This window comes from Erpetoichthys calabaricus, chromosome 4, assembly GCF_900747795.2.
Source record: "Erpetoichthys calabaricus chromosome 4, fErpCal1.3, whole genome shotgun sequence".
Classification (NCBI taxonomy): domain Eukaryota; kingdom Metazoa; phylum Chordata; class Cladistia; order Polypteriformes; family Polypteridae; genus Erpetoichthys; species Erpetoichthys calabaricus.
This window is the reverse complement of record NC_041397.2, coordinates 244,470,797-244,498,300: the sequence shown is the minus strand read 5'-3', so window position 1 is coordinate 244,498,300 and position 27,504 is coordinate 244,470,797. Positions and strand designations below refer to the sequence as shown.

The window sequence follows — 27,504 nt, the reverse complement described above, 5'->3', positions numbered from 1 at the left end:
ACTGAATTTATATAACTGTCAATCAATGCATACATTTACTCTTGTTGGTTCGTTAGTTTACACCCAAATGATCTATATAAATAAAATTTTTTTTTATTATATTCTTATTCTTTCTATATCTTTAGGTTTAGCTATTATTCTTGAAATTTCTGTGTATGTGACAACTGTAAAATTGCGCTTACAGAACGACTGCTGATTTTTCAGTACATTTTGTGTATGACATCTTTGTCTTTGTTGCTCACTTGACTTTCATCTGATTTCCTGACTTGTCTGAACAGGTTTCTGACATGTATTAACCCTTTATGCTATTTCTTTCAGATGAATGCTAGATTTGAATATGGAAAGCAATATAAAACACTTTATCCTAAATGACTATGTGACCCCTAAGTCTTATTTTCCTTCCACAGCTGATCCAAGATCCTGAACATACTACACTCAATGACAAATATGGCAGCAATGAGATCAAGAGACTATTCCTAAAAGATATTTATCAATAACCACTATAGCACACCTATGACCACAAAGTCACAGCCTTCTCTTGATAGCCATCAAAGCTGTACAGCTTCAGAGAACATCCCTGACACTCAGCCTGCTAAAGCAGTAGGAGGAAGAAGCTGCAATGGGTAATTCTAGAATTTGCAAAAAGGTAAAGGGAGGTGGCGGATTTCAACAATGTATTAAAATTTTGCATCAGAATACTAAAATTGAAATAAACCTGCAGAAATACAAACATACAATTAGAGCAGTGCAGAAAGCTAGAAAAAAGTGTTGTGAAGAATCCTTAGATCCTAACATGCACAGAGTTGGAAAAACAAAACAGCAAAAATGAGGTGCAACACCTCCTAGTGTATTTTAGAAAGTCTTTCTTTTGTGTCTTGTGAGTTATGTTTTGGAGATAAACAGAAAACATGGTGAACAGTTCTGTATATAATTGTGCAGCTTAAGACAATTTAGCTATTAGTGAAACAAACGGGCTTGATGGACTGAATGGTGTCCTGTTGTTTATCAAATTTCTTATATTTTTTAAGCAAAATTAATGGTTTAGGAAACAGTATATAATGAATTGATCTGTACTGGATAACAATACATACCTAAAGATTTAGTTACTAGTAAGATTCTTGCATGTACAGTCAAATTCTTAATGTAACGTCCAACCAACATGCAACACATTATCACTCTCTGCCACCATGATAAGCAAGAATGGATTAAGCTATATACTATAAAATCCATACATTTCACAACGGACAAAATCTTGGAAAGATTTTCAAATAATACATAACAAACAAAAACACACTGATTAAGAAAATTCAATGTAGACATAAATATGTAATATAATTATTTATTGCATTATAACATACATTTTAAGAAATGCGGATTTGTACACTACAATCTTCAAGTGTAACATGTTATAAAATATTTAAGACTCAAAAACCAGGTCACTAAAAACTTTACCAGACAATCAAATACTTTTCTTCATTTTAAAAATAAAAAAGCACTCTTTTGACACAATTACAGAGGTGAAGGTGAAAGGAGGGGATTCCCCTCGACTTTATATTAGCACATATAACAATAGTAGAGGATTTTTTACTTGAACACAGCAAAACACACAAGTGCCTTTTCCATTCCTCACCTAATTGTGATAATTTTCTTTAACGAAAATGTACAATAGAAAGCCAATTGTCCTGAATCAGCTATCATGACTAGCTAGCTCCCACAGATTTCACAAAGGGGTAGGATATCACTTTAAAAATGTGTCACGTTTAGTAAATTCTAACAACATATGAAAATCAAGTATATATTGAAAAACACTAAGAATCTGAATTACTCATATGGGAAGACAAAAACCAAGCTGCTTAAGAAATTTTATTAAAGTTGCCTTTGATTAAATTCAATTTGAATAAGCAAAATCAGACGCATCTGTTTTGGCACACAGCTGGCTTTACGTTAATTAATCCGACATCTAAAAACTTTCTCAATCAATGGTACTCACTGTTGTAGACAAAAGGCACCCCAGCATCAAGAAAAATAAAATTTAGTAGTTTACTAAACAATAAAACTCCATTTGCTCATATAAAAATTGTGATTAAGAAATTTGCACCATTTAAATCAAAGCAGGGAAAAAACATTTTTAGCAGAGCTCATTTCAGTCTTTATAAGAACATAATTAACAAGAAATTAATGATTAGCATTATCAGCAATGATAAAACAATAATTTTAAAGACAGAAATCAGACAAATTCTGAAATTATTCTCAACATACAGTATTTTAAAGGCTCATCCTGAAAGTGCTTTTGGCTGAAGGCTGCTTCACACTGGACTTGACACTATTTTTCTTCCATTTATATACAGGACAGACCCTGGCTAGTCCAGGACCTCAGAGTGATTATTGCTTTTCAGGCGTACAAAACAATGAATGCCCCGCTGTGGCAGAGTCAACATATAATGCATATCCATACAATTGCATGATTATGGTGATATAACTTAAAGTGGAGAAAACTAAATTTTTTTTCTTCTCTTCTACTCCAACAGGCACTAAATTTTAACAGGTAGCCTAACAGGTCTAAGACTTTGGACATCTTAGGCCATTTATTTTAGTATGAATCTAAAGGTAAATATTACTCTGAAACGAAATATGTTTGCTTAAAAGACCACACTAAGTTTAAGCTCCATTGGCAATGTATTTAAAACAAAATGTAGATCGTTAAACGGTCATGTTCCCAATTTCTGTCTCACATATCTGTTATGTGAAGATTTCCAAGCCTCTCACTTTGTTCTTCTGCTAATTTTGTGTAATGTGTGAGCTGGCCTTGCACTTAAAACATCTAAAGGTAGTGTGCATATGCCATCTATTACTATAAAATGTGTGTCATTTTATTCTAAGAGACAACATATATAGTAACTTTAAGATAAATATAGGGACATGCTTCTGGGACAACCTTAGCTGGAGATCATTCCAATGGCTTCACAGGTTTAAAAAACTGTGCAATGTTTTATGTAAATCACAATATGTTTTGTTATACAGTGCTTAAAACATTTTCTGTAATGTGTGACTTTATGTTGAAAAGTATAAAACTATGTTCAGTTCTGTTACTTTTATATTGCTCCAATGTAATCTCAGAATAATCATAGCATAATGTCTTTGCCTTGCGTTTAATGTAAATTATGCTAAATGATTTGTTAGTTTTGTTTCAGTGTGCCACAGCCATCGTTCAGAAGCCAAAAGCAATTATGTCTGTTATATTTTCATGACTGTCAATAATAATAATCTTAAAAATATGCCATTTCCAACTTACCATAAAACTTAAAACAAAATAAGATGGAACGATTTTTGTTTGACGCATATGTGATCACCCTAACTGTGTTGATATTAAGTAGTACCCTGATTGAGATAACCATTAACACCTTTTTTGTATATCAGTCCCAAAAAGAAAACTTTGAAATTCAAGGACCCAACAATACAAAAATCACAAAGGGAAGTACACAGTATCATTTTACCATTTTCACAGTTGGCAGCAGGGTTCAAGAAGATCTATACAACAGGCAGCAGCTGGCAAGTTAAAACCTTCTTTTGGTTTGTCTTTTCAAGAAAGGAGGAAGTTCTCATTAAAATGCAAGTGCATTTTTTGATATTCAGGTATTAATAATAAATTTGTACCTGAAAATCTTCAAACCCTATTCCCCCACTCATAACCAAATAACAAAAAAGACACATCTCAAACAAAGAAATTACAGTACACTAGCTCACAGAAAGCAATGGAGAACACAGTGTGTTTCAGAGTTGCAATAACCTATTTTTCTTGGCTATAAACAATATTATTAACATTAATTCTCAATTAACTGGTGATGCTATTAAAGCCTCCGAAAAGAAATATTTTAGCAAAATAAAGATTGATATGGTTTGCATTTAGTGTAGCTTATTTAGTTGTTAGTATTTAATATTTTGAGGACTAGACTCGCTATTATTATCAATGTTCTTAGTTAACTTTAATTTTTAAATATGATTAATCAATACACAAAATAATAATTCAAGATACAATACAGGACATTAAATTAAAGGTAGTCTGTGCAAACAACCTCTTTGATCTGAATAAATGTTGATGAAACAGAATTAGGGTGTGCCTAATAATGACAAACCTACACAGAACCTTAATAAAACAATAGACATTTTATGGAACTGGAGAACAAATGGCTTTACAAAACATATAAAACGAATCCTAACCTACGATGGCACTCCAATAAAGTGACTTACATATGCAGAAAACAAGATCCTTGTTTTCTCAGCATTTTTAAATATACTTTCTTTAATTGCAGCTCATATATAACATTTTACTTCTACATAAATAAATAAGTACCACAGTATTCTCCAATAAAGATAAAAATCTCTGTTATAGTCAATTTAACAAAACTGAGGTATGTATCCATAATGCCTAGGCAAATACCTAAAAGAAATTAAAAATAATGCATCTTTCTCACTGAAGAAAAGTGATAGAAATCACTAATACTTGTGTACCTGGTATGTGAGACAAATGAAAAAAGACTATGGTCAAATGCTGCAAAATATAATAGCAGTAGTATTAAAATACCATTTTAAATGTACTCTAATGTGAATAGGATTCTCAAATCCTGCTTATGTTATCAACATTAGACCATTAATTGTGTCATGGTTAAAACGTCTACATTATTCTCAGCAAAAACTGTGCTAATTGGAAGTGGATCTTCTCTGTTGATTGATGTAATGGCTGATTCTGTCATTCCTGATACAGGGATTACTAGTGTATAAAGAATGTTGTAATGGTCAGGTATTCATACCTTTTAACTTCATGGCTGGCCAAAAAATTTTAAAAATAGCCCCAGTCTTTGCTACTCTTCATATATAGCTACAGAAGAATGTAAAGGTTACAAAAATCTTAGAAATCAAAGATCAGTAAAGTATTTGATTAATGAACATCTCCTGCAACAAGAATAATGTAATTGTACCAAGCAATAATTACAATACAAAATGAAGGTATCCGATCGTTTAAACATTAAAATTTCTACATAATAAAAAAAGATAATAATTTGGACAGTTATTACAATCATCTCTTTAAAAAAAAGTCCTGTAATTTTGACTTAGAAATATGTTTAAACAAGAAGCTAATTCTGCTTCTTATAGTCTGCGTTGCCCGGTACACCATCTTATACATTAAGCACATTTCCATTTCAAAATGTTAAGCATCTCAGGAAGGTACAGTGTGGAATGTCACATGTCTTATACACCCTGAAGCAACAACAAAATGTGTTACTCTTCCCTTAAACAATCGTTTGCCTACATAAAATGAAAAAAAAAGATGAGAATCTGAAGGCAAGATTATTTGTGTGACTTGTTCTACCAAATGAACTGTAAAGTATTCAAGTAGATGTGTTAAACAGAAATTGTGCATGGCTCATGGCTCATGGCTGTCAAGGTATTTAATACTAAAGAAGCACAACTGATTGCAGGCTTTAATCAATTAAAAAAGATAGAGGCTATAATATTTAATATTTACATGAAGCAGCAAAGTTTTTATGAAACTACAAAAATCTATATATGGTCATGTAATTTAAATTGTTTATTTGTATATATTTATATATGTATATATATTTATATATTTATTTTAAATTAGCTTGAGTTTAGCTGTGAAATAACAGGTTATTACAGCTCTGGAAGTAGCATAGAAGATGCCTGAGAAAAGGAAACACTATCTCCCTTATCATTAGTATTTCTTTTGTACTTAAAAGTACCATTCTTGCCTTCTCTGCTCACTAAATTATGGAAATGTTGTGCTCTGTAATAGATCTAAGGCATATATCACATTACAGATCAAATTTACAACAGTTTTACATTGTGCGATATTAGAGGCTGATGTGTGACTTATAACACAGTTGCATGTATAACAATTTCAGGATTCTCAATGTCCTTCTTGCTCTGGACCATGCGTAGCTCCAACTGAGAGGCTGAAGGCTTATTTCCTGGTCCTGCCATGGCTGAGAAAAAAAATGAAGAAAAAGATTTAAATATAGAAGTATATGTTTTGTCTAAACCCTACTGGCACATTTTGTTTTTGTCAACAATTCTAAGAAAGTCCAAAATGATGTAAGCTAATGAAAAGGATAAAAATTGAGGCTGTGAAAGCCAAGGTCAGAATTGCCCTGTAGAGTCTAAACTATTTGTGCTGCATTCGCTGCTCATGATAAATTCAGATGTAGGTGTATCTTTTGTTATGTCTGTGTCTGTCTGCGTGTGCATTACTCTCCATTATAGGTATTGTATTAGATAGATAGATAGATAGATAGTGCAACTGAAAGTCAAAGTGAAAATGAAGGAATTTTCAGAAGGACTGTAATAGGAATGCTTCAGAGCAGAATTATGAATGTCAAAGGAATACCTTCACGTACCTGAGGATCTACCATACGAAAATAACTTTAGGTTAAACCATATATCCATCCATCAGTCACTGAACCAGCGTTACACAGTTCAGGATCATGTCATAGCATTTTACGGTAACATCAAGCAAAAGGCAGTAGTCAAAAGGCCAGTGTACAACATGTCATTCAGTAGCAGATATTTTGTTTAATAATTTTTCTATTAGATTATTAAACCCTGAAGACAGATAAAGAAGTTTAGTGGTTGACTCAGAAAGAAATTGTGAAGCAATTTCATTTCACAACACTACTATATTAAAATATTCTTGCAATTGTGGTGAAGCTCCCATATGTACAGTGAGATGTAATCATATTTCACTCCTTTTTATTGACCCTTCTTTACTGAAATCCCTTCAAAGTGAGTGCAGAGTATGGTATTTTTTATACAAAATCAGTAAAAATAACCCAAATTCAATCTTCCCATTCAGATTATTCTTTTTTGCAAAACAGCTTCAAAAATAGCTCAGCTGATTTTGAAACCACACAGTCTAACAACAATGGCCATTGGCACTAACACATCATTTCTGCATTATTTTCAGTCTTTACTCAATTTCAGATATCCCTACCAATTGTCAGTCTTCCAGTCTTCTGCAAGAGTTCACTCTGTAAATGGATGCGAGTGCATCTAGTTTAGGTAGGTCCTCTATTAGTGCTTCGTTGGGGAAGAACATTCCATCATGTTTCTTAGCAGGAAATTGCTTCCCAGGGAAAGTCATTACTCAGTCTTTGAGAAGGAATGTCTAGAAATTAAGTGGGCACTGGAGGCACTCCACTATTACTTGTGGGGTAGGCAGTTTACCTTGGTGACTGACCATGCTCCGCTCCAGTGGCTCTACAGGCAGAAAGATACAAACACTAGCCTCACTAGGTGGTTTCATAGCTTGCAGGTGTTTGATTTTGATGCCTGCCATTGTCCTAGTTCTGTGCAAGTTAATGCAGATGTCCTCTTGCATCTGGCTGGGCCTGGCTTGGACTGTCACTTAGTTTACACTGGTATGAACAAAGCTGAGGGGTTGTGTCAGATCCCAGCACCCACCAATGTGTGCTCGACAACACCCCATTTGCACTGTATGCTGAAACGCTGTTAAAATAAGTATAGGTGAGTGTTTGCTGCCGGTTCAACTGTAAGTTCACTGGCGCACCACGTAACGTGTCTGTCGTCTGATTGTTGTTGCAGGGAACATTTAGAACCAGACACTGACCTGACATTGCTCTCCTTCTGTCTTCTCTCTTGTGCAGGAAGGTTATCTGTTCTTTTAATATGAGAAAGGTGCTAATGCAGGATGACTTTCAGTGTCACTGCTTGTGCGTTGTGTGTGCTTAAGTGACATCTCCCGCTTGAATAAATGTTTTGGGAATGTTCCTGGCTTCACAACAATAAAGCTGATTTTTTCCAAAACCTGTAGTCACCTCCTTCTCTCTTGTGCAAGACTGTGATCGACACATCACAATATATATAATAGATAGAATAGGGATATCAAACAAAGTTACACTTAAATTGATCTGTCTTTAGTCACATATTTGATAGAAAGTTGCTATTATTTAAGATACAAATACAGGTGAACAAAAAGTAGTTTCACACCATTCGAATCATTTTAAAAGAACCAATTCTCTCTTTTTTGTGACACAAAGTAATAACTTCACTAATACTATGCAAAGGTTCTTCCTCTAATTTGAAAAAAATATTTCTTATGCCTTACATTCATCAAATGTTTAATGGTCATTTTTCAGGTTTACCGATGTTAGGCATTTTCCCCCAAATATCTTTTTTCCCTTCACTTACAGTCTTGCACATCCTTTGGGGTGAGATCCATTACTTTTATATAATTGCCTGTTTCTCCTCAGCACAGCACTTTTTTCCCTTCACGTCAAGACATTCTGTTAATTCAGCCATCATCTTTTTTCACTCAGTGACAATGAACACATACTCACTCCCATAAAGCATACTACTTCTCCAACAGTTTTCATAAACTTTACCCTTCAATACCAGAGAGACTTCTTTAGAAGTCAGGATAAGGAGTAGCTCCTGGTATTTCTTTCTTTTACCTTTCATTTTGGTTATCACTGTTGAACTTTTTTATTTTGTGTATGTAGTACTAGGGTGTTGTACCATGTTAGCTATTATGAATGTAGGGAAAAGCCAAGCAAAATGACACCTTTTATTAGCTAACTAAAAAGATTACAATATGCAAGCTTTCAAGGCAACTCAGGCCCCTTCTTCAGGCAAGATGTAATCACTTATTTTGTGTATGAAAATTAAAAAAAAAATACATGAACAGGCAAGTTTCAGAAGTCTGCAATGGTAGGTTGTATATTAACAAATATACAAAAATAAAACATCATAAATCAGACAGTGTGGTCTGATACATAAGGTGTTAAACTGTAAACCAAAGGTCACAAGTTCTGTTCTCATCACTGACTTAGCCTCCTAACTGAGTAAGACATTTCCTGAGGGCATAAGTCAGAAATACTGAAACAACTGAACTATGAAATAATAATTTGTAAGTCACTTTGGGATAAAAAAAGAAATAACAATTTACCTTTTGCACATGAGATAGTCCTTTGTAAGACATGATGCATAACTGAAAAAGTTTTCTCACAGGCCATCTAATAAGAAGAAAATACAGTTAAAGAATAAACATTTACTCAGTACAAATATTGATAATCGCACATGAATTAGATAAATTCATTGTCTTCACGCCAGCCAAGAACCTTTTCTAGTGAATAGTACAAGGCAGAAAAGATAAATTAAGATTAGCAATAAATTCCCAGCCCTTTAAAAATTTTGTCTAGGTTTGCTGATGGGAACTTTTGCTTTCTTCTTCTACTTCTCGTCTGTCTACAATGTCATATAATTTCATTTATGTTGATCAATTTTGAACTGTTTTGTTTTGCTGTGTGTTTGAACAAATCTGTGAAGAGTGCTGCACAAAAGTGAACTGATTTGAATTGAAGTTTGTTCTGGGGTACAAGACACTTGCAGGAGTAATTACTATAAGGAGGCTTGTATTGATCTTATCTATAGCACTTTCAAGAAAAGGCTCAAAGTACAAATCAAACTCATCCAGATTCTGTTCACCAGTGCCATGATATTTATTATCATTGTGTGCACATAGGTATACTGGTGGAAATGTAGCAACCATTTCATGTCCCTGCAATGGTAGTGCTGCAGAAATGGCATGACTGTGTGACCTTTTGTTTTCTGCACTGATTGTCAGATGTTGCTTCCTATTATTTCCTTCATGGTGGAAGTACAAAGGAGCTTTTTTTCATTATAAGGACAATTCTACAATTTGGCAGCAATGAAGATGTTTGGGTTATTAAAAAGAAGATTAATATTTAATATTGAAAAACAGCATTAATCTTGTGTAACATGTTTTTTTTTTGTACCGTTCAGAACTACTCCTATAGCTAACCAACCTATTTTTACATATTACATCTCTTTCATTTGCTATGTAAAATAACAAATTTTATACACAGTATATAAATATATTAAAATGGTATATTTAAGTCAAGACACGTGTCATACAGGTGATAAAAACTGTGTTTAGTTACAAACTGCTGCTGTTCCTCAAAGTCTATAAGAAATAAATTCTATAAGAAGAAAATTAAGTCTGAAATCAAATTAAACTAAAGCAGTTTTAATAAGGAGGAAGTAAAAAAAATACCACAAGTCAAACGTTGTATATGGGTCTAAGTATAAATACATGATTGCAATTTCAAATTCACATCTACAAAACAACTTGCGTAACTAACTCTTACTTTTTTAACCTGTCTTAATCAGAAATGGCTAACTCACAACCTATCCTGTATGCATCTTGCATTTTATGGATGAGTTTCCAAGAAAACATACCACTAAGATTTCAAGCATGCACTAAACACATTGGATTGTTCTTGTTCTTCTTCCTTCATAGATTTTAAGTGTTAGACATAAGCAGTAATAATTCATTCATTTTTCATATTCAATTACTTCATTTTACTTCAGCTTTATATTAGGATTGGGGGGCAAACATATCCCAGCATTCCCCAGCTCAAAACAGGAGCCCACTGTGGACAAAACACAAGTCCTTCACATTGCACACTCATGCACAAAACCATGGTCACTCAAACCAGGCTAATATAGAGTCTCTATCAACTGTTTTATAAAAAAATCACTAGCCACGGTACCTGTCAAAGACAGTTACTAGAATAATTAAAAAAAATATTTGCTGTCTTGTCCTATGTGTACCTTCAGCGCCTTTCCTCTGTACTTACATGTGTGAACATCTCTTAACTGGCGCTCCCCTCTACTTTTGTTAACCAGGCTTCTCAGTAGCTGATAATCCGATTTGTCTAAACAAAGGGTTTACATGGCAGTTTACAAATGATGTTTCTGTAAAAACCAGGTCATTGAAGATTTTTTCCTTTGTAGAATGATGGAAAACTCATGGCTTGTTCTAGTTTTGTTTTTGCCTCAACTGCACAATGAACGAAGTGGAATGTGGGTAATTTTTTTTGTAGGTAGTGAATATATGTTTTTTTTTAATCTTATTCTTAAATATTACTAGTACTAGGGGGCTCCGCCCCTGCTCGCTTCGATCGCCAACCCCTGGCGTTGCGACATATTGTGTGGCTCTGATTGTGCATTGGAAAGCAATATATTCTCCACATGGCCTCTGGAGCACTGATGTACCGTGAATCCACATACAATCGAGTTTCATCGTGATCATTTCTTTCAGATACTGAAACATTAGCACAATCATGTCCCTTGTAAACGTATTTGAATAAATATTTAACACATTTTACTGTGGCGCAGATTTCAACATTTATATGGCAGTTGTATCATAAACATAAATAAGGATTGTATGGTACGACCCAGTTATTGTCAATTGGACGACCCGGAATAATTTGCAATTCATTTGTCTTTCTTCTCATATACTTAGGATATCCATTTATATTTCCAAGTGTAACGTCCTGGAAATCTTTGGGGAATCCTTTAGAACATTTGCCATTAACCATACATGGACTGTTTTGTAGCTCCGTTAGTGGAGCTGTATAGTTTTGGAGCCGTGATCGTGCCTCCATTAGTTCTCCATTGTTTACCGTTAGTAATATGAATAATTGCACTTACTGTTAATACGGAGCGTTTTCTGTGGTTGTACTGTTAATAATGCATCACTGTAATGTGATTCACTTATGCTGTATAGTTTTGACGTGTGAGGATGACGTACGTTCAATACGGAGCGTTCGTTTATTCTTATTACAGTTTGGACGTGTGAGGATGACGTACGTTTAAAACAGAGCGTTCGTTTATTCTTATTACGCGTTGTAGGCGCCTTCGGCTTTCGTACTAACTCGCGCCATCCGTACTATTATGCTGTGTATGGTGGACCTTTGTGGACTCCGTACTTTTTCCCGTTTCACTCTGGGGCAGGGGGCTGAATCCTCTTTTTTGTGTGGCTGTGTCATTACCTATAGGCGTGTTGCCTCATTTCTTATTTACGTTAGTTGAGCTCCTTTGTTTTTGAGCCGCGACGCGTTGTAGGCGCTTATTTACGTTAGTTGAGCTAATATTATACCTCCGGTGCCGTGTGTGTGTTTCATGTGGTACTCGTTGTAGGCGCATGCGCCCTCCGTACTATCTCGGGTTTGACTATGCTGTGTTTTGTGGACGTTTGGGGATGCCGTACTCTCTCCGGTTTGATTGTGGGGCGGGACGCCAAAGCCTGTTGTGTTTGTTTTGTCTGTGAGTACTTATATTACTGTATTACTGTAATGTGATTCACATATGCTGTGGAGTCCGTATCTCTGGGGCTTCTGTACCATCTCGGGGGTCTGCCTGCGGTGTGTTAGACGCGCGTTGTAGGCGCCCGCACCTTCCGTACTATGTCGGGTTTGACTATGCTGTGTAGTGTGGACGGTTAGGGTTCCGTATTGTCTGTGCTCGTTGCTTTATTTCATATTTCCGTTAGTTGAGCTCTTTCGGTTTTGGTGGTGTATCAGAATTCGCTTGCGGTGGTGAGCTATGGTTCAGAAACGTGTTGTAGGCGCCTGCGCTTTCAGTACTATCTCGGGTTTGATTATGCTGTGTGTTGTGGACCTTTGTGGACTCCGTAGTATTTCCCGTTTCACTCTGGGGCAGTGGGCTGAATCCTCTTTATTGTGTGGCTGTGTGGTTACCTATGGGCGCGTTGCCTCATTTCTTATTTACGTTAGTTGAGCTCCTTCATTATTGAGCTGTGACTCCTTCGTTCTCGGTAGATCAGACTTTGCTCGCTGTCGGCGCCTGCGCACTATGTCTCCTGCGTCCATGGGCATGCCATGTACCTGCGTCCATATCCGGTTTATTCTTGGTTAGTAATATGGATTTCTCTGAGGACATACTGTCCTTTATTTTTATACAGGAAAGGAGTTTCAATACTCTGTTGTCATACTACCAAAAAAAAATCTAAAACATGTATTTGTAAATCTGCAAAAATATTGATTATCAGAGACAGAAAAATATAAAACTATTGAAATGTTTCAAATTTAAACACATATATATGGTTTATTCACCCTACATGTAAAGTAATGAATAAAACAGCTCAACAGATATTGTATTGCATCAACTTGTGTTTTGTATAGAATCAATAAACTGTGTTTTTGTTTTACAGTATAAAGTGTTAAACAGGAACTTGTCAGTGCCCTTTTTAAGAATTTAGGTGAAAATGTGATCGTTGTCTATAGACACTGCACCTTAACAGATAACTTTACGTACAAATAATACTTTTACCTTAAAATCATTTGGATGGAGGTGTGTCCAAGACAGCAACACAGCAGCAAACAAATCCCCAGTACCAACAAAAACAGCATCCACTTTGGGAATCTCCATTCGAATTCTTTGCTTCTCTTTAGTACCATCACGTTTAACTGCAAAAATAAAATAAGACTGTTGTGATGAATAAATGACAAAATCCCTAAGTAGAAATAAACGATTATTTTCAAAGGCCTACACAAAGTAAATTTTTAATCCTTGTAGAAAATCAACTGGTGATTCAATGGGATTAACTACATTAATAAAATTGCATTTGGTCGTCTACAATGCTACAAGCTGTATAAGCACAACTGTTATTCTCTTACATCAACACATCAGTGCTTGCATTTAGACTAGTCCATTTGATCCAAATCTTTGTTATTTTCACCATCAAAATGAGACTTAGCTAATGACATAAAATTTTATAATGATATAAAAAAAAAACTGTTATACTGTTGAATGTCCAAATTTGGCCTGTTAAGAGGCATTGGAAGTGGTATAGTATATGAAGTGTAACATCCGCATGCTCTATAGTCCTCCTGGGATACTTCAACATTCACATCGAGAATAAAGGAGATACCTGGAGGGTTGTGACTTGGAGGGATGGCCTGGTTGTTCTAAAACTGAGCGATGAATTGTCACTGGATTTCTGTACTATTTATGTCTTGTCCATAAAAAACAAATGTTCATACACAAACAGAGGGTAGGGTGCAACCACTGGCTAGATAAGGAATACCAAAATATGTAGTAAAGGTGTGACAAGAATCACTAGTGCTTCAAAATGAGTTTAACTCACACCTCCAAAATAGCTTCTCCTACAATTTTCAGAAAGTTCAGTGATGCAGAGTTTATAGGGTCCCAGGCTATTCCTCAGCAAAGGTGTTAACCTCATTTGGGTGATACTGTTAAGATGTAGAAAAAGAACTTTGAGGGACTCCTAAATGTTAACCTCATGAACCTTGCCAAAAACACAGGATGGGGTTCAGTCCATCTGTAGCTAAAGTTTCCACAGTGGTTAAAAAGCTTCATAGCGGCAAGGCAGCACGAGTGGATAAGAGCTAACTGGATATGTTGGAAGAACTAAATATTCTTACTGTTGTGTGAAAGGCAGGAAGCGTGCCTCGGGACAGACTGGGGTTGTGGTTCCCATTTTTGGCTGGTTCAAAACACATTTCCTCTATGATTGTATTGGACATGCACTATTCACTTATTTTGTCAATTCTGAAATGCTTTCCATTCTCATTCAATAACATTCATGTTTTTACAAGAAAATTAAAAAGGTATAACTTACTTTGTAAATGACTTCCAAGTGCAATCAGGTAATTTTCACCTAAGGAGGAAGGCAAGTCTGAACTTGTAATCACAACAGTATCTGGCCCCATTGAATGCAGAACATCCATGACCTGGAATACAATGGACAAATCCTCACTCTGTAATAGCAATACTTTAAACAATCATTTCTAGAACTATTTGTGTAAATGTATGTATATACGCATACTATATGCACTACACTCCTTTAAAATGAAATATATCTTTATCAATAAATTGAATGTACAGTATGTACAGTGTTAACATTCATATTTACATGTGACATTTTAATATATTTATAGTAGTTAGTTTTTGTTTTTTTATATCAGTACAAAAAAAACTTCAGAATGTGTATGTGAAAACAAAATTCTACAAATACTACCAAGCACACTCACTAAAAATTTGGTAGAACAACTTTTGAAAGACATTATAGGCAAGAGTCGTATGTGGTTAAATCTCTACAATTTATTACACATTTCAATACTAAAATGTTTCCTAAATTTTTCTTTGCTAAATCAGTAACAATTTCTTGACATGAAAGGGAGCGGTGGGAGAATAGCAATATTCCAGTTCTGCCAGCTCTTCTTCATTGGACTGAGGTCTAGGATTTAACAAACAGCTACTGACTGAAGCAGACGTTTTTCGACCAGGATTTTCTCTGTATTCAATTTGAACTCTTTTTTTCAAAGATCTTGACACAGTGATGCAACCCCATATTATGAAGCTGCCATTGGCATGTTTCCAGGAAGCAACTGTGTTCTCAATATTATATGTGGTGTTACACATAAAAAGTCATTTTGGTATCAGTACATGACTCAATGGAATGTCTCCAAAAAACTTCCAGTGAAACTTGTGAGGCTTTTGCTGTATTTTTTTAATCAAAAAATTAATGATATTAGAAATAATATAGTACATCTCCTCAATACTGAATCACTTAAACCCCGGTACTCCATTTTAAACAAATTAAATTCTTTCACCAGGATAGATTTACCTGATTTATATAAAATAATGACGACCCTGACTATCTTGATTCACTGACACAATGTCTTACTTGTGTTTCTGAATGGATGAGTATTAATTTTCTCAAACTAAATAAAGAGAAAACAGAACTTTTAGTGATTGGCAATAATGGATATAATGAGGTTATTAGAAATAAACTAGATGAATTAGGATTAAAAGTCAAGATGGAGGTAAAGAATTTAGGGGTAACTATTGACTCGGACCTGAATTTTAAATCACACATTAATCAGATTACTAGGACAGCATTTTTCCACTTAAGAAATATAGCAAAAGTTAGACCCCTTGTAACATTGCAAGATGCTGAGAAATTAATCCACGCTTTTGTTTTCAGTCGACTAGATTACTGTAACGCTCTCCTCTCAGGACTACCCAAAAAAGACATAAATCGATTGCAACTAGTGCAGAATGCAGCTGCTAGAATCTTAACTAGGAAAAGAAAATCCAAGCACATCTCTCCAGTTTTGATGTCACTACATTGGTTACCTGTGTCATTTAGAATTGACTTTTAAATCCTGCTTATAGTTTACAAAGCCTTAAATAATCTCGCTCCATCTTATATTTCGGAATGTCTTACACCTTACACTACAAATTGTAACCTTAGATCTTCAAATGAGCGTCTGTTTAGAATTCCAAGCGCTAAACTTAAAAGAAGTGGTGAGGCGGCCTTCTGCTGTTATGCACCTAAAATCTGGAATAGCTTGCCAATAGGAATTCGCCAGGCTAATACAGTGGAGCACATTAAAAAAACTGCTGAAAACACATTACTTTAATATGGCTTTCTCATAGCTTCATCTTAGTTTAATCCTGATGCTCTGTATATTCAATTAATTATCATTATTATTCATGGTATTCATATTCAAAATCCATACTAACCCCTACTTTCTCTTTTGTTCTTTTTCCGGTTTTCTGGGGTGGCGACCTGCACCACCACCACCTGATCAAAGCACCATGATGTCCCTACATTGATGGATTAAAGGCCAGAAGTCCACATGACCGTCATCATCAAGTTCTTCCCTGAGAACCCTGAATACAATGAGGACTGATCATTTATGTCAGGTAGAAAGCCTAGAGGGGGCTGGGCGGTCTCGTGGCCTGGAACCCCTGCAGATTTTATTTTTTTTCTCCAGCTGTCTGGAGTTGTTTTTTCTGTCCTCCCTGGCCATCGGACCTTACTTTTATTCTATGTTAATTAGTGTTCCCTTATTTTAATTCTTATTTATTTGGTCTTTTTTCTCTTTCTTCATCATGTAAAGCACTTTGAGCTGCATTATTTGTATGAAAATGTGCTATATAAATAAATGTTGTTGTTATTGTTGACAGTATATTCTTTGATTTTTCATTCAGTCTTCCACATGCCTTATGGCAAACTGTAGTCAATATCCTATTGGAGCCTAACACTCTATAGTAAGTAGTGCAGCACTTCATTTAAATATATTTTCTCACTAAATTATCAAGGAAAAAAATGCAATTTTTACATACTGTACAATGTCTTACAAAAACCTTTGAATTATCTAGTGATGGAATGAGTAATAACATATTTGAACATTTTAGTAATAAACTGAGCACACACTATTTAAAAAGGAAGACCATGCTGTTCAAGTCAGTCAACTACTTTAAGATAAGCTGTGGATTATTTACGTATCAAAACACTGTCTAACAAATCAAACAATACAATCAAACACATTTTCAGAATGGAAGATATAACCAGTCTTTCAGTGAAAGTTGACATGGCCTGTACATGAAAAAATTCATAATATTTAATACATCATGTGTTTATTGAATTAAATCAATATTGTCAAGAGCATAAATTGAAGACTAAATAGGAAATAATTTCACCATGTTGACAGTTACTGTATATAAAAAAATAGTAAATTTATTTACTTTAAAAAGTGAGATTGCTCCATTACAAAATGCTACCTTCCTTTGGTGAAAGAGTGTTAACTTCACTTGATTTGAAGAGAAAAATGAAATTTCATTATTTATTTGGTGACGTTACAAACTTTTTAAATGGAACAGAAAAAATAAAATTCTTATTTATTTGGAGAATAAATAGGATACATTTGATGTGTAATATTTCTCAAACCGCATACTATGCCCTACTCAATACAAACCTCAAGAGCTTCTTTTTCTGTACTGATTTTCCTTCCAGTAAGCAACCTGGATATAAATGAAAAAGTACACAATGAATACTTGTTTACCTGTAAAGGGCACAAACCACTTTTGAGGACAGTTGTTTTTCTTATCTAGTGACTAGATATAATTTTCACCTTCATGTCTTGTTCCATATTTATTTAAATGTCATTTATTTTATATAGCTGAATAATCACAATACTCTCTTAAATATAAAAGCATTAAAAAAGAAAACAAATTCCAACTAAATATATTGTTTATTTCTTACATTTAAACTATCATAAAATTCTATAAACCCCAAGCCATTGCCCACTCAGCAGCATGGTGTACAAGCCAGGAATCGGCACTCGACAGGTTGGCTACCTATACATGTACATAGACACAGTGAGTCAATTTGGCATTATATGCACACATATCATAGTGATATAGAAGCAAAAATCCACAAAGACATAGGAAGAATGTGCAAACTAAACATGGACAACAACTGGGAGCGGGATCTGCTATATTCGTGAGGCAAGCATGCTTTCAACTGTGCCAATGTGATGCCCAAAACATTTGGACTATCTATATATATAATTCACTAAGCCAACAGGGCACGCAAGACAACCATGGGATACGCACGGCATAGCCACGCCCACCAACTCTAACACCATGGGATACGACGACAACTCACAGAGCCACGCCCACTGACAACACACAGAGCCACGCCCACCAACTCTAAGAATTCACTAAGTCCATGGCAAGCAAGACGCACACAAGACAGAGCCACGCTCGCCAAGTCACAGAGCCACGCCCACCAACAATTCGAGCGAGAGTGAAAGCATTTGCCAAGAATGTTTTCATTAATCAAGAATGAAAGTCGGAGGTTCGAATACGATCACATACCGTCGTAGTTCCTACTATAAACAATGACGACTGGCGATCCAGTGGCGTTATTCCCATGACCCGCCAGGCAGCCAACCGGGTAACCAAAGTCTTTGGGTTCCGGGGGGGAGTAAGGGTGCAAAGCTGAAACTTAAAGGAATTGACGGAAGGGCACCACCAGGTGTGGAGCCTTTCGCGTAATTTGACTCAACACAGGAAACCTCACCCAGCCCGGACACTGAGAGGATTGACAGATTGATAGCTCTTTCTCGATTCTGTGGGTGGTGGTGCATGGCCGTTGTTAGTTGGTGGAGCGATTTGTCTGGTTAATTCCGATAACGAAAGAGACTCCCTCCTGCTAAATAGTTACGCGACCCCCGAGCGGTCGGCGTCCAACTTCTTAGAGGGACAAGTAGCTTTCAGCCACGTGAGATTGAGCAATAACAGGTCTGTGATGTCCTTAGATGTCCAGTGCTGCACGCGCGCTAGACTGAATGGATCAACGTGTGTCTACCCGGCGCCGAGAGGCATGGGTAAGCTGTTGAACCCCATCAGTGATGGAGACCGGGGCTTGCAATTGTTCCCCACAAACGAGGAATTCCCTGTAAGTGCGGGTCATATGCTCGCACTGATTAAGTCCCTGCCCTTTGTACACACCCCCCGTCGCTACTACCATGGTCGGGTGACTTGGTGGATTATATATAGGAAAGCAGCCGGAACCGCAAAGAACAATGAAAAGTCAACGTGGCTCAGAAGTGCATGTGGACTGTAGAAGAGACGAAAGCGACTGAGGCGGTGTTTGGAAAATGAAAAGTCAACGTGACTCACAGGTGCATGTGGACTGTACACAGATGAAAGCGACTCATGTATGAGGGCGGGCACATGAGCAGGCAGTGCGTACTGAACGATGACTAAGAAATCAGCAGACTAGAATGGCGGGGGGGCCGGGGCGGAATGGGCATCCTTCCCCTCTCCCCCCATTCCGCCCTCCACTCCCGGGCGCTGTCCAGCCCCGTCCCTCGCTCTGGGAGGTGGAGGCGCGACGGCGGTCCTCCAGTTTTCAGTCACAGACAATTGTATGTTGCCCTCTCCAGAGTTCCATCTTTTCATTCACCTACAGTCGTATCCTCAAACCCACCCCATTTGGACAACTGTGTCTTTCAGGAAGTATTTACCCATCAATACATAATTATGCGGCACGCGGGTTGGCTAGTTCATATTAAATTATTTTACTCTATATGCTTTTAAATTTAGTAACTTATTTCCCATTAGCAGGATCATGGAGCTCCAAACAATATGAAGGATTAAAACTGTCAGTTTATCACTGGTGACACATATAACTACACACAAAAATGATATAATGCAGCATTCCATAAGGCTATAGAAGAATGTTCTCCTTTTTTGAGGAGAAGGGTTGATGTAAACATAAGGAGAACACAAAGAAAGTCGTTAACCATATACTAGCACTGATCAATGAACTCGAGGGACGTGAAACAACTTTTGAACCAATGTGTTGCTTTGAGCTAAGCCTAGGAAAATATAATGCAGAATTAACCAAATAAGTAAACAGGAGTAAAACGATAAAAAAGGCAAGCAGCCACAGATAGGTATATATTTTCAGTAAGAAATAACTGCAAGATAGTAATTAAATGGTATATAATGTACAAGTTTTGTTTTATATTTCACAATTAACTACACCAAAGTGCACTCCCCCTGTTCATTTTCTAAAGTCAGATATAGACTTAAGGGGAAACAGAGATTACCCCATCTCTGGGTGAGTTATATATCCTTCATAAAGCTCACACATGCACTCACTCATTCACAATGTTTAAATTTACAGTTGTCAATTAAACTAACATGCATTAGGAATGTGGAAAGAAACTGGAGAATCTGCAGAGGCGAGAGACTGGATTGAGAATCAAACAAGGTCCCTGGAACTGTGAGACAGCAGTACTGTGTCATCAGCAAATGGAATTCAAATGATGAATATATTCTAAATTTTCACTTACTCAGCTTCAAACTGGTTTGGAGTAATGATATCAGCCACTGGAACGACTTTCTCTTTATAAACTGGATAGAGATTTTCTGGGACATACTGTAAAAGGAACACATGTACATGAAATCTTGTCAACTTACAATAACCTTAGACATACAAATGTTTAAAATAAGTTTATTATTTGCTAAATATGACTATTGCTATTACAGTACATACTAAAAACAAATTTAATTAATTTCTTGTGCTTCAAATGTATTCTTTGTGCTATCTTCCAACTGTTTATGGCTGTTAGCTACTCTTAAATAAAAAGCAAGGTATAAATTACATTAGTATTTACTTGTCCTATTTTGCCAATTAAGCTAGCAAAAGATTTTCCCAATAAGAAGTAGTGATATGCTCATTAAAATAGTAACGGACCTTGCCTCACTTGTGACAAAGGAGACAACACAAGTTTTATAGTACTCAAAAAAACAAAATAATGCATGTTAGAGAATAAAATACTGCTGCATTCAAGAGCTATGGGAAATACAAGCTTCCTGGTTGGGAAACTCCTGTGAAGTCCCTTCTAAGGGGAAGCTCACATTCAGACAATTCTGAGTTGTGAATCCAAAACTGACCTTTCAAATTATTTAATTATGTAAATGTATGTTAGTCACTAATGGGTTTTTGTGTGGCATTGCATTCAGAGTAAAGCTATACTGTAATTACTTAATGCATTCCCTTCACATATTCTTATTATGAAAAACATGTAGAGGTAAATTTTACATTTTCATTCAAAACTCTGATCTGAAATGCAGGTGCACAAAATGAGTTGGTAAGATGTGATGGCACAGATGTCAATTCTGTAAATTCTCATACAGCATGAGCATAGTCTACATTATAATTACCAATTTTCTTTTCTTTTTTTGCCAAGAGTGTTAATTTTTTATTGTCTTAGATTACAGTACAGGTAGACTCCAACAACCACCTCATAAACATGAATAATAATGAATATAGTACACTATACACGTGCATATATTTATCCATTTGCCACTTAGGTATAAATATTTCAAAACATTCTGTTTTTATTCAAATGGTTGTGGTAAAGTAGTGGTAAAGTGGTAAACAGCAGGAGCTAAATACCCATCCAAAGCATTCATTTTCCTAGTGAACTGGCACCACTATTCTATTCCATAGTATATGAGAATTTCCCCTTGGGATTAATAAAGTATCTATCTATCTATCTATCTATCTATCTATCTATCTATCTATCTATCTATCTATCTATCTATCTATCTATCTATCTATCTATCTATCTATCTATCTATCTAGTAGGGACATACATTATGGGTGATGACAGAGTGGAAAGAGTGACTGTATAAGAAAACCTCAGGCTCAAAAAACTGCTTCTCCAGAACACAAGAAGGCAGTTTAGTTGGTCTTAACATATGGTAAAGATGCCTCCAGGGAACTACCTGGAGAAGTATTCCAGGCACACCCTATTAGCAAGAAATTACAGGCAGAATTAGGACAATGGAAAGGTAGTATTTCTGCACTGACTCATACTTGAGCAAGTGGGAATTTTCCAGTAGGAGCTAAAGACTGTGTGCTGCTACTGCAACCCTCATCAGGAACGTGAATGAAGAGTGAGAGTGAAAAGGCTAAAATCACCTGTCATGGAAATGGAAGGTTTATTTTTAAGACTTAGACTTCTAGACAAACAGATTTAACACCTTTGGCCTTAAAATTTCAAATTCAGAGATCTGAGAAAACATCACAACATTCTTAATTCACCCTCACTGGACAATTCAAGTAGTAACAGCATAGATTGATTAAGCTAATCTTTTGACACTTAAGCCAGGATGAATTAACACTGCCCATGTTAGGCTTTCAGCTACAAAGTTGCACAGAGTCAGACCACTGACAATAGTCAAGGACATCCTAGCCAGTTAATAAGGCAAAACTATTAATAAAAGTGCTCAATTTTCAAAATATAAAAAAATACTGTACCTCTTCTAAGCATCAGTCGTTCAACAAAAAGAGGGTCATGTATATCTTTAGTATATAAATATAGTATATTTAAGGCTAGTGAGATATAATTTTTAAGATTTTGAAAAAAACAGACATGATAACGCAGTTTTTAATATTACACTTCCATGTCAGATATTAAAATAGTATAAAAAAAATCATAAAATAAAACGTTTGGGAACTTACCATTGACCCATGGTCACCTAAAACTGGATCACAAACTGAAACAGAAAATGTTAATAATGATTTAATTTAATTAATAAAATAAAATATACCAAGAAAATATTTTTATACATTATTGAGTTCAGTGTACTATGCTAATGGATTTTTGGTGCTGGCATTTCTCCCTACTTCAGCATAGCAAGTATAGAGCAAACCCTTCTCCCACTTGGGACAGACAAATAGAATAAACAACTTTTCTGTTTATTTTATTTTCATATTTTGTCAAACATTTGGTCCAGGCATAAAATTGAAAGCATTTTAACATATAATCATGACAAATAAAATGGTTTTAGAAATGCAGATGCATTTGTTCCTGTCAACATATAGGAGAGCTTTGTAATTTTTACTGAAAAGTAAATATTAGACTGTATTTCCAGAACACTTAAGTTTATAAAAAAAGAGATTGGTCTAAGGGAGTACAATGCACTGCCGATACCTGACTTTGACTGCCTTTTCTGGTTACCTGACAATAGAAAAGACAATGAGCCCCTCAGAAAGATGACAAACAAAGAAATGTAGCTAGAACCTAAATTAAAGGGGCAAAATCAGAAGCAAACTCCAAAGAAATTGAAACTGTTTGGTCTGGAATGTAAGACAAAGATAAACTTGATAGACTGAGAGCTAAACAAATTCTGCAGATATACAGTATCAGAAGATTGTATTGGAGGAAACTAAAAACTATATCATGTGATGAAATGCAGAGTCAGGAAGAACTAAAAGTGATGGTAAAACTGCAGAATTATTTTTTTTCCTACTGGAATATGTTGTGGAGACAAGCATGCAAAACCTTCCCAGCTATTTTTATAGCAGTATGGACTGAATGACATTTTATCATTTGTTATTTCCATATACTGTACTGTACAGTATATTCCTTTATGTTCAACTAGTACTGGACAGAAGGATCTTCAAGGAAGTTTGGATGGGTCTGGGGAGAACTGACACTGTTATGAATTGACTCTTGTTTCACTTTTATATTAGTTATGTGAAAAATTGACACCATTGGTATTTGCTGTAATGAATTTGTATATTTTTGAGTTTTGCTTATATGAAATAAGATCTAATATTAAAACAACACAAAGTTAGCCTTTAAAATATAAACTTCAACTAAACACTGCAATAAACCTTTATAAAAACTAACAAATTAAAATATTAACATCGTATGAATTTATGACTAAACTTACTGCAAGTTCTTGTTTAATGTTCCTTTAAATAGTTTTGTTTTGTGTGTCAAACCTTAAGGAAGTAAGACTACAAAAGCAGAAGACAATGCCGAGTTTCACACATCTAACAAAAAGAAGTTAAGACTATACTAGTGGACATGCAATTACCAAAACTGAAGGGCTAGAAGAATGTGGCTTTTCTAGCAAATCTTGATGTCAGGTACAACATGCAGATCATAGGGTCTGAATTTGGCATATCGTAAATCCTGCCAGGTAAATGGTGGTACAGTAATGGCATAGAGAAAGTGTTTTTGGAAAAGATTATGTCTCTTAAAACTAATTGAGCCTAATTTGAACGCCACGACATATGTACATATTTTTACTAACCATGTACATCCCTTTATAACCACAATTAGGGCTGCACGATTAATCTTTTTTTTCTCATGATAACGATATTGATGACCCACGATCAGTTAATAAATATCGTCGCGATTTTACAGTATAAAGACCAAACTGTTTTTTATGGGCTGAGTTTACGGATTGGACTGCGTCACTATGACGTTACTGCGTCTAGATTGCAAGCGCTTTCTGAAGCAGTAGAAGTCAATAGCAGCAATAACAGTCAGTCAGAATAAACATATGATGGCGGAGCAACGTGAGGAAGGTGCAGAAGTGCGATCGTTAGTTCCTAAAAAGGGGTCATACTCAGTTGTCTGGAACTATTTCGATTTTGAGGAATGTGATGTTGATCAGGTACGAGTCTTGTGCAAACTTTGCTCCTGTTCCGTCCAAACGTCCCAAGGTAACACAACAAACCTCACCAACCACCTTAAAAGCCACCACAAAGTACACTATCAAGAATTTCAACGACTGAAGGCACAAACAGCAACAACAAGAAATTACCAGCCATCCACAACACAGACAACAATATCAGGGACATTGTTCAACGCAATACCATATCTGCCTAGCTCGCAAAGACACCGGGAAATAACAGAGGCGATCACGTACCATATAGCCAAGGATATGTGTCCAATAACCACCGTGAGCAGTGAGGGGTTTAACAAAATGATCGCAACACTTGATAAAAGATATAGCATTCCCTCACGCAACCATTTTTCCAATGTTGCGCTGCCCTTGCTGTATGCAAAATGCCGAAAAGAAATAGAAAGAGAAATTCTCAGGCTCAGCCTTGAATATTTTGCTGCCACGACCGACTTATGGTCAAGTAGAACTGCGGAACCGTATTTGAGCTTGACAGTTCATTTTATTGACAGCAAGTTTGAGATGAAAAGCAAGCTTTTGCAAACTTCGTTTTTCCCACAAGACCATACAGCGGAGTTTATTGCAGTGGGCCTCAAAGAAGCAATGTCCGCTTGGGGCTTGGTGGAAGAAAGACTTGTGTGCATCACAACGGACAACGCAGCTAATATGATTAGGGCAGCATCTGTGAATAACTGGCCGAGGCTACACTGCTTTGGTCACAGACTTCATTTACCAAAGGAATAATCGTCATTATTAATCGTGATAAAAATTTTGAGCAAAATAATCGTGATAATCATTTTTTCTGTTATCGTGCAGCCCTAACCACAATCTACTCTTTTTCAAATAAACATTTCCATCTGGATAATGTGCCATGTCATGTCTCAAGCTGCTTCCACAAACATTAAAGGGAAATTCAATTTACTTGAATAACATGCAAAGCCCCCATATTTCAATCCAGTAGAGCATCTTTGTGATGGGTTAGAACAAAATGAGCACAGCATGCAAGTTTATAAATAGATACACATATACAAACACACACACATGCTAATGGATAATGCTGAGTTATTCCTTGGGATATAATATATTTCTATGATATGTTTTAGGTATGTGTTACAATTTTTAATATATTTGTAATGTTTGAGTGGAAGTTTGGTTCCTATTTTTAAATAAAGTAAATAAAATATGATTAACATAATATTAAAATGTAGTCCTATTTTTCTTTTATGTAACTTGTATAGGATAGAAAAAAAAAAACAATCCCAACACATGCACGCTAAATGTACACCAATGATTAAAATTTTCAAAATTAATTTTACAATCGTTAAACAATCATGAAATATTTAAGGATCCTTATTTTGCAGAATGTTAACCATGCAAACCTAACTAAATTAATCAATTTATAAATAGAACAGGAAAAAGGTAGCACATGTATTACTAAGCTTGCCTTTTGCCATAAATAGGGAGTCTCATAAAAAACAAAGGATTGACTAGTACTTTGTTGAGTGGTAGTCTCACGGGCAAGACGTGATTGTCGAATAACATTGTCGAAAGGTACAGCTTGTTAAAAGGTTTACAGAAAATAACAACGAAATCCACTGGTGAAAAGGCTACACCTATAAGTTTTCTTCTTAAGAACCCACCCCCAACTTCCTTGTGTCTGTACACTTTAAATGTTTGGAGTTGCAGTGTAACCTTTCTACTCATTTATCAGAAAAATACACAAAATAACTATGGAAAGACAGGGAGGGAGAAAAAGAAACTAAACAAAAGACTTGATGCTAAGAGAAAATAGAAAAGTAAGATTGCTGCTATCAAATCAGGAGCTCAATAGCACAATCTTAATAATTAATTTGTATATTATAATTAGCACAGCAACAGAAGAGAGACACACAAACATACATGTGGACCAGTACAGGTACTTGAGAAGTCATTCTTCCAGTCATTCTTTATGCAGCTTTCTGTTAATTCAAAATGATGGTGCAATAATTATTTCACGAACCACAAAATATGCATATATCGCTCCAATTCTCAAGTTCTTACACTGGCTTCCAGTTAAGTTTAGGGCCAATTTCAAAATCCTCCTTTTAACTTACAAAGCTTTAAATGGCCAACACTCTGCTTACTTATCTGAACTTATCATTACTTATAAAACAAGGCGCACATTGAGATCTCAAGATGCCAGCCTACTTAAGACTCCAAGGATTAATAAAATAACAGTGGGAGATTGACCTTTTAGTTACAAAGCTGTGGAATGACCTGCCTGATAGTATAAGAGGTGTCCCTTCAGGCTCAGCTTTTAAATCCAGGCTGAAGACTTACTACTTTACTGCAGCATACCTGGACTAGAGCTGCTGCTTAGCTGTGCATACTGCATTTTTGCCCATTATTTATTTGTTCAGAAATATAAGTAATACAATATTTTATACTATTATAACCTCTCTCCTGTTTCTCTTGCTTGCCACTGCTCTACTGATGGGCTATTCTTCTGCATATGGATAAGTCACCTCGGATAAAGAAGTGTTGGAATCATCGAATGGAAAGATTATCTTATCAGACTGAATGGCCAGCACAGACTGACTACAGAAAACCCAGGAGGGGTTAAGTGGCCAGCTAACTGAGGTCTCTAGGACTGTGACTTTATTTTTGACTTTCTCTTTCACAATTTCACAATCTCTTCTGTTGTCAACTGGCCATAGTTCAACAATTAATTAACGGACAGATACCGTTGGTTTCCATGGTTTTTTTTTTTGTTTAATTGGTTCTACCTTGTTCTCTGTCTGTTTTAACAAATCTGCATTTATAGGTATACCAGTTCTGTAATTA

The 27,504-nt window shown here is 35.7% G+C and overlaps 1 protein-coding gene across 2 annotated transcripts in view; it reads right to left on the bottom strand.

The window, feature by feature from the left end:
• Nucleotides 1-1,323: 1,323 nt before the first annotated feature.
• LOC114650722 (pyridoxal kinase-like) overlaps nt 1,324-27,504 on the bottom strand; it is a 63,485-nt gene continuing 37,304 nt past the window's right edge. For both annotated transcript variants that reach the window (XM_051926760.1, XM_028800530.2), the window contains exons 6-12: nt 22,724-22,758; nt 20,544-20,629; nt 17,652-17,697; nt 14,504-14,615; nt 13,192-13,328; nt 8,981-9,047; nt 1,324-6,002 (exon numbers count right to left, since the gene is read on the bottom strand). In XM_051926760.1, the coding sequence (XP_051782720.1) occupies nt 5,890-6,002; nt 8,981-9,047; nt 13,192-13,328; nt 14,504-14,615; nt 17,652-17,697; nt 20,544-20,629; nt 22,724-22,758 (596 nt within the window). In that variant the 3' untranslated portion in view covers nt 1,324-5,889. The remainder of the gene's footprint in view (nt 6,003-8,980; nt 9,048-13,191; nt 13,329-14,503; nt 14,616-17,651; nt 17,698-20,543; nt 20,630-22,723; nt 22,759-27,504) is intronic.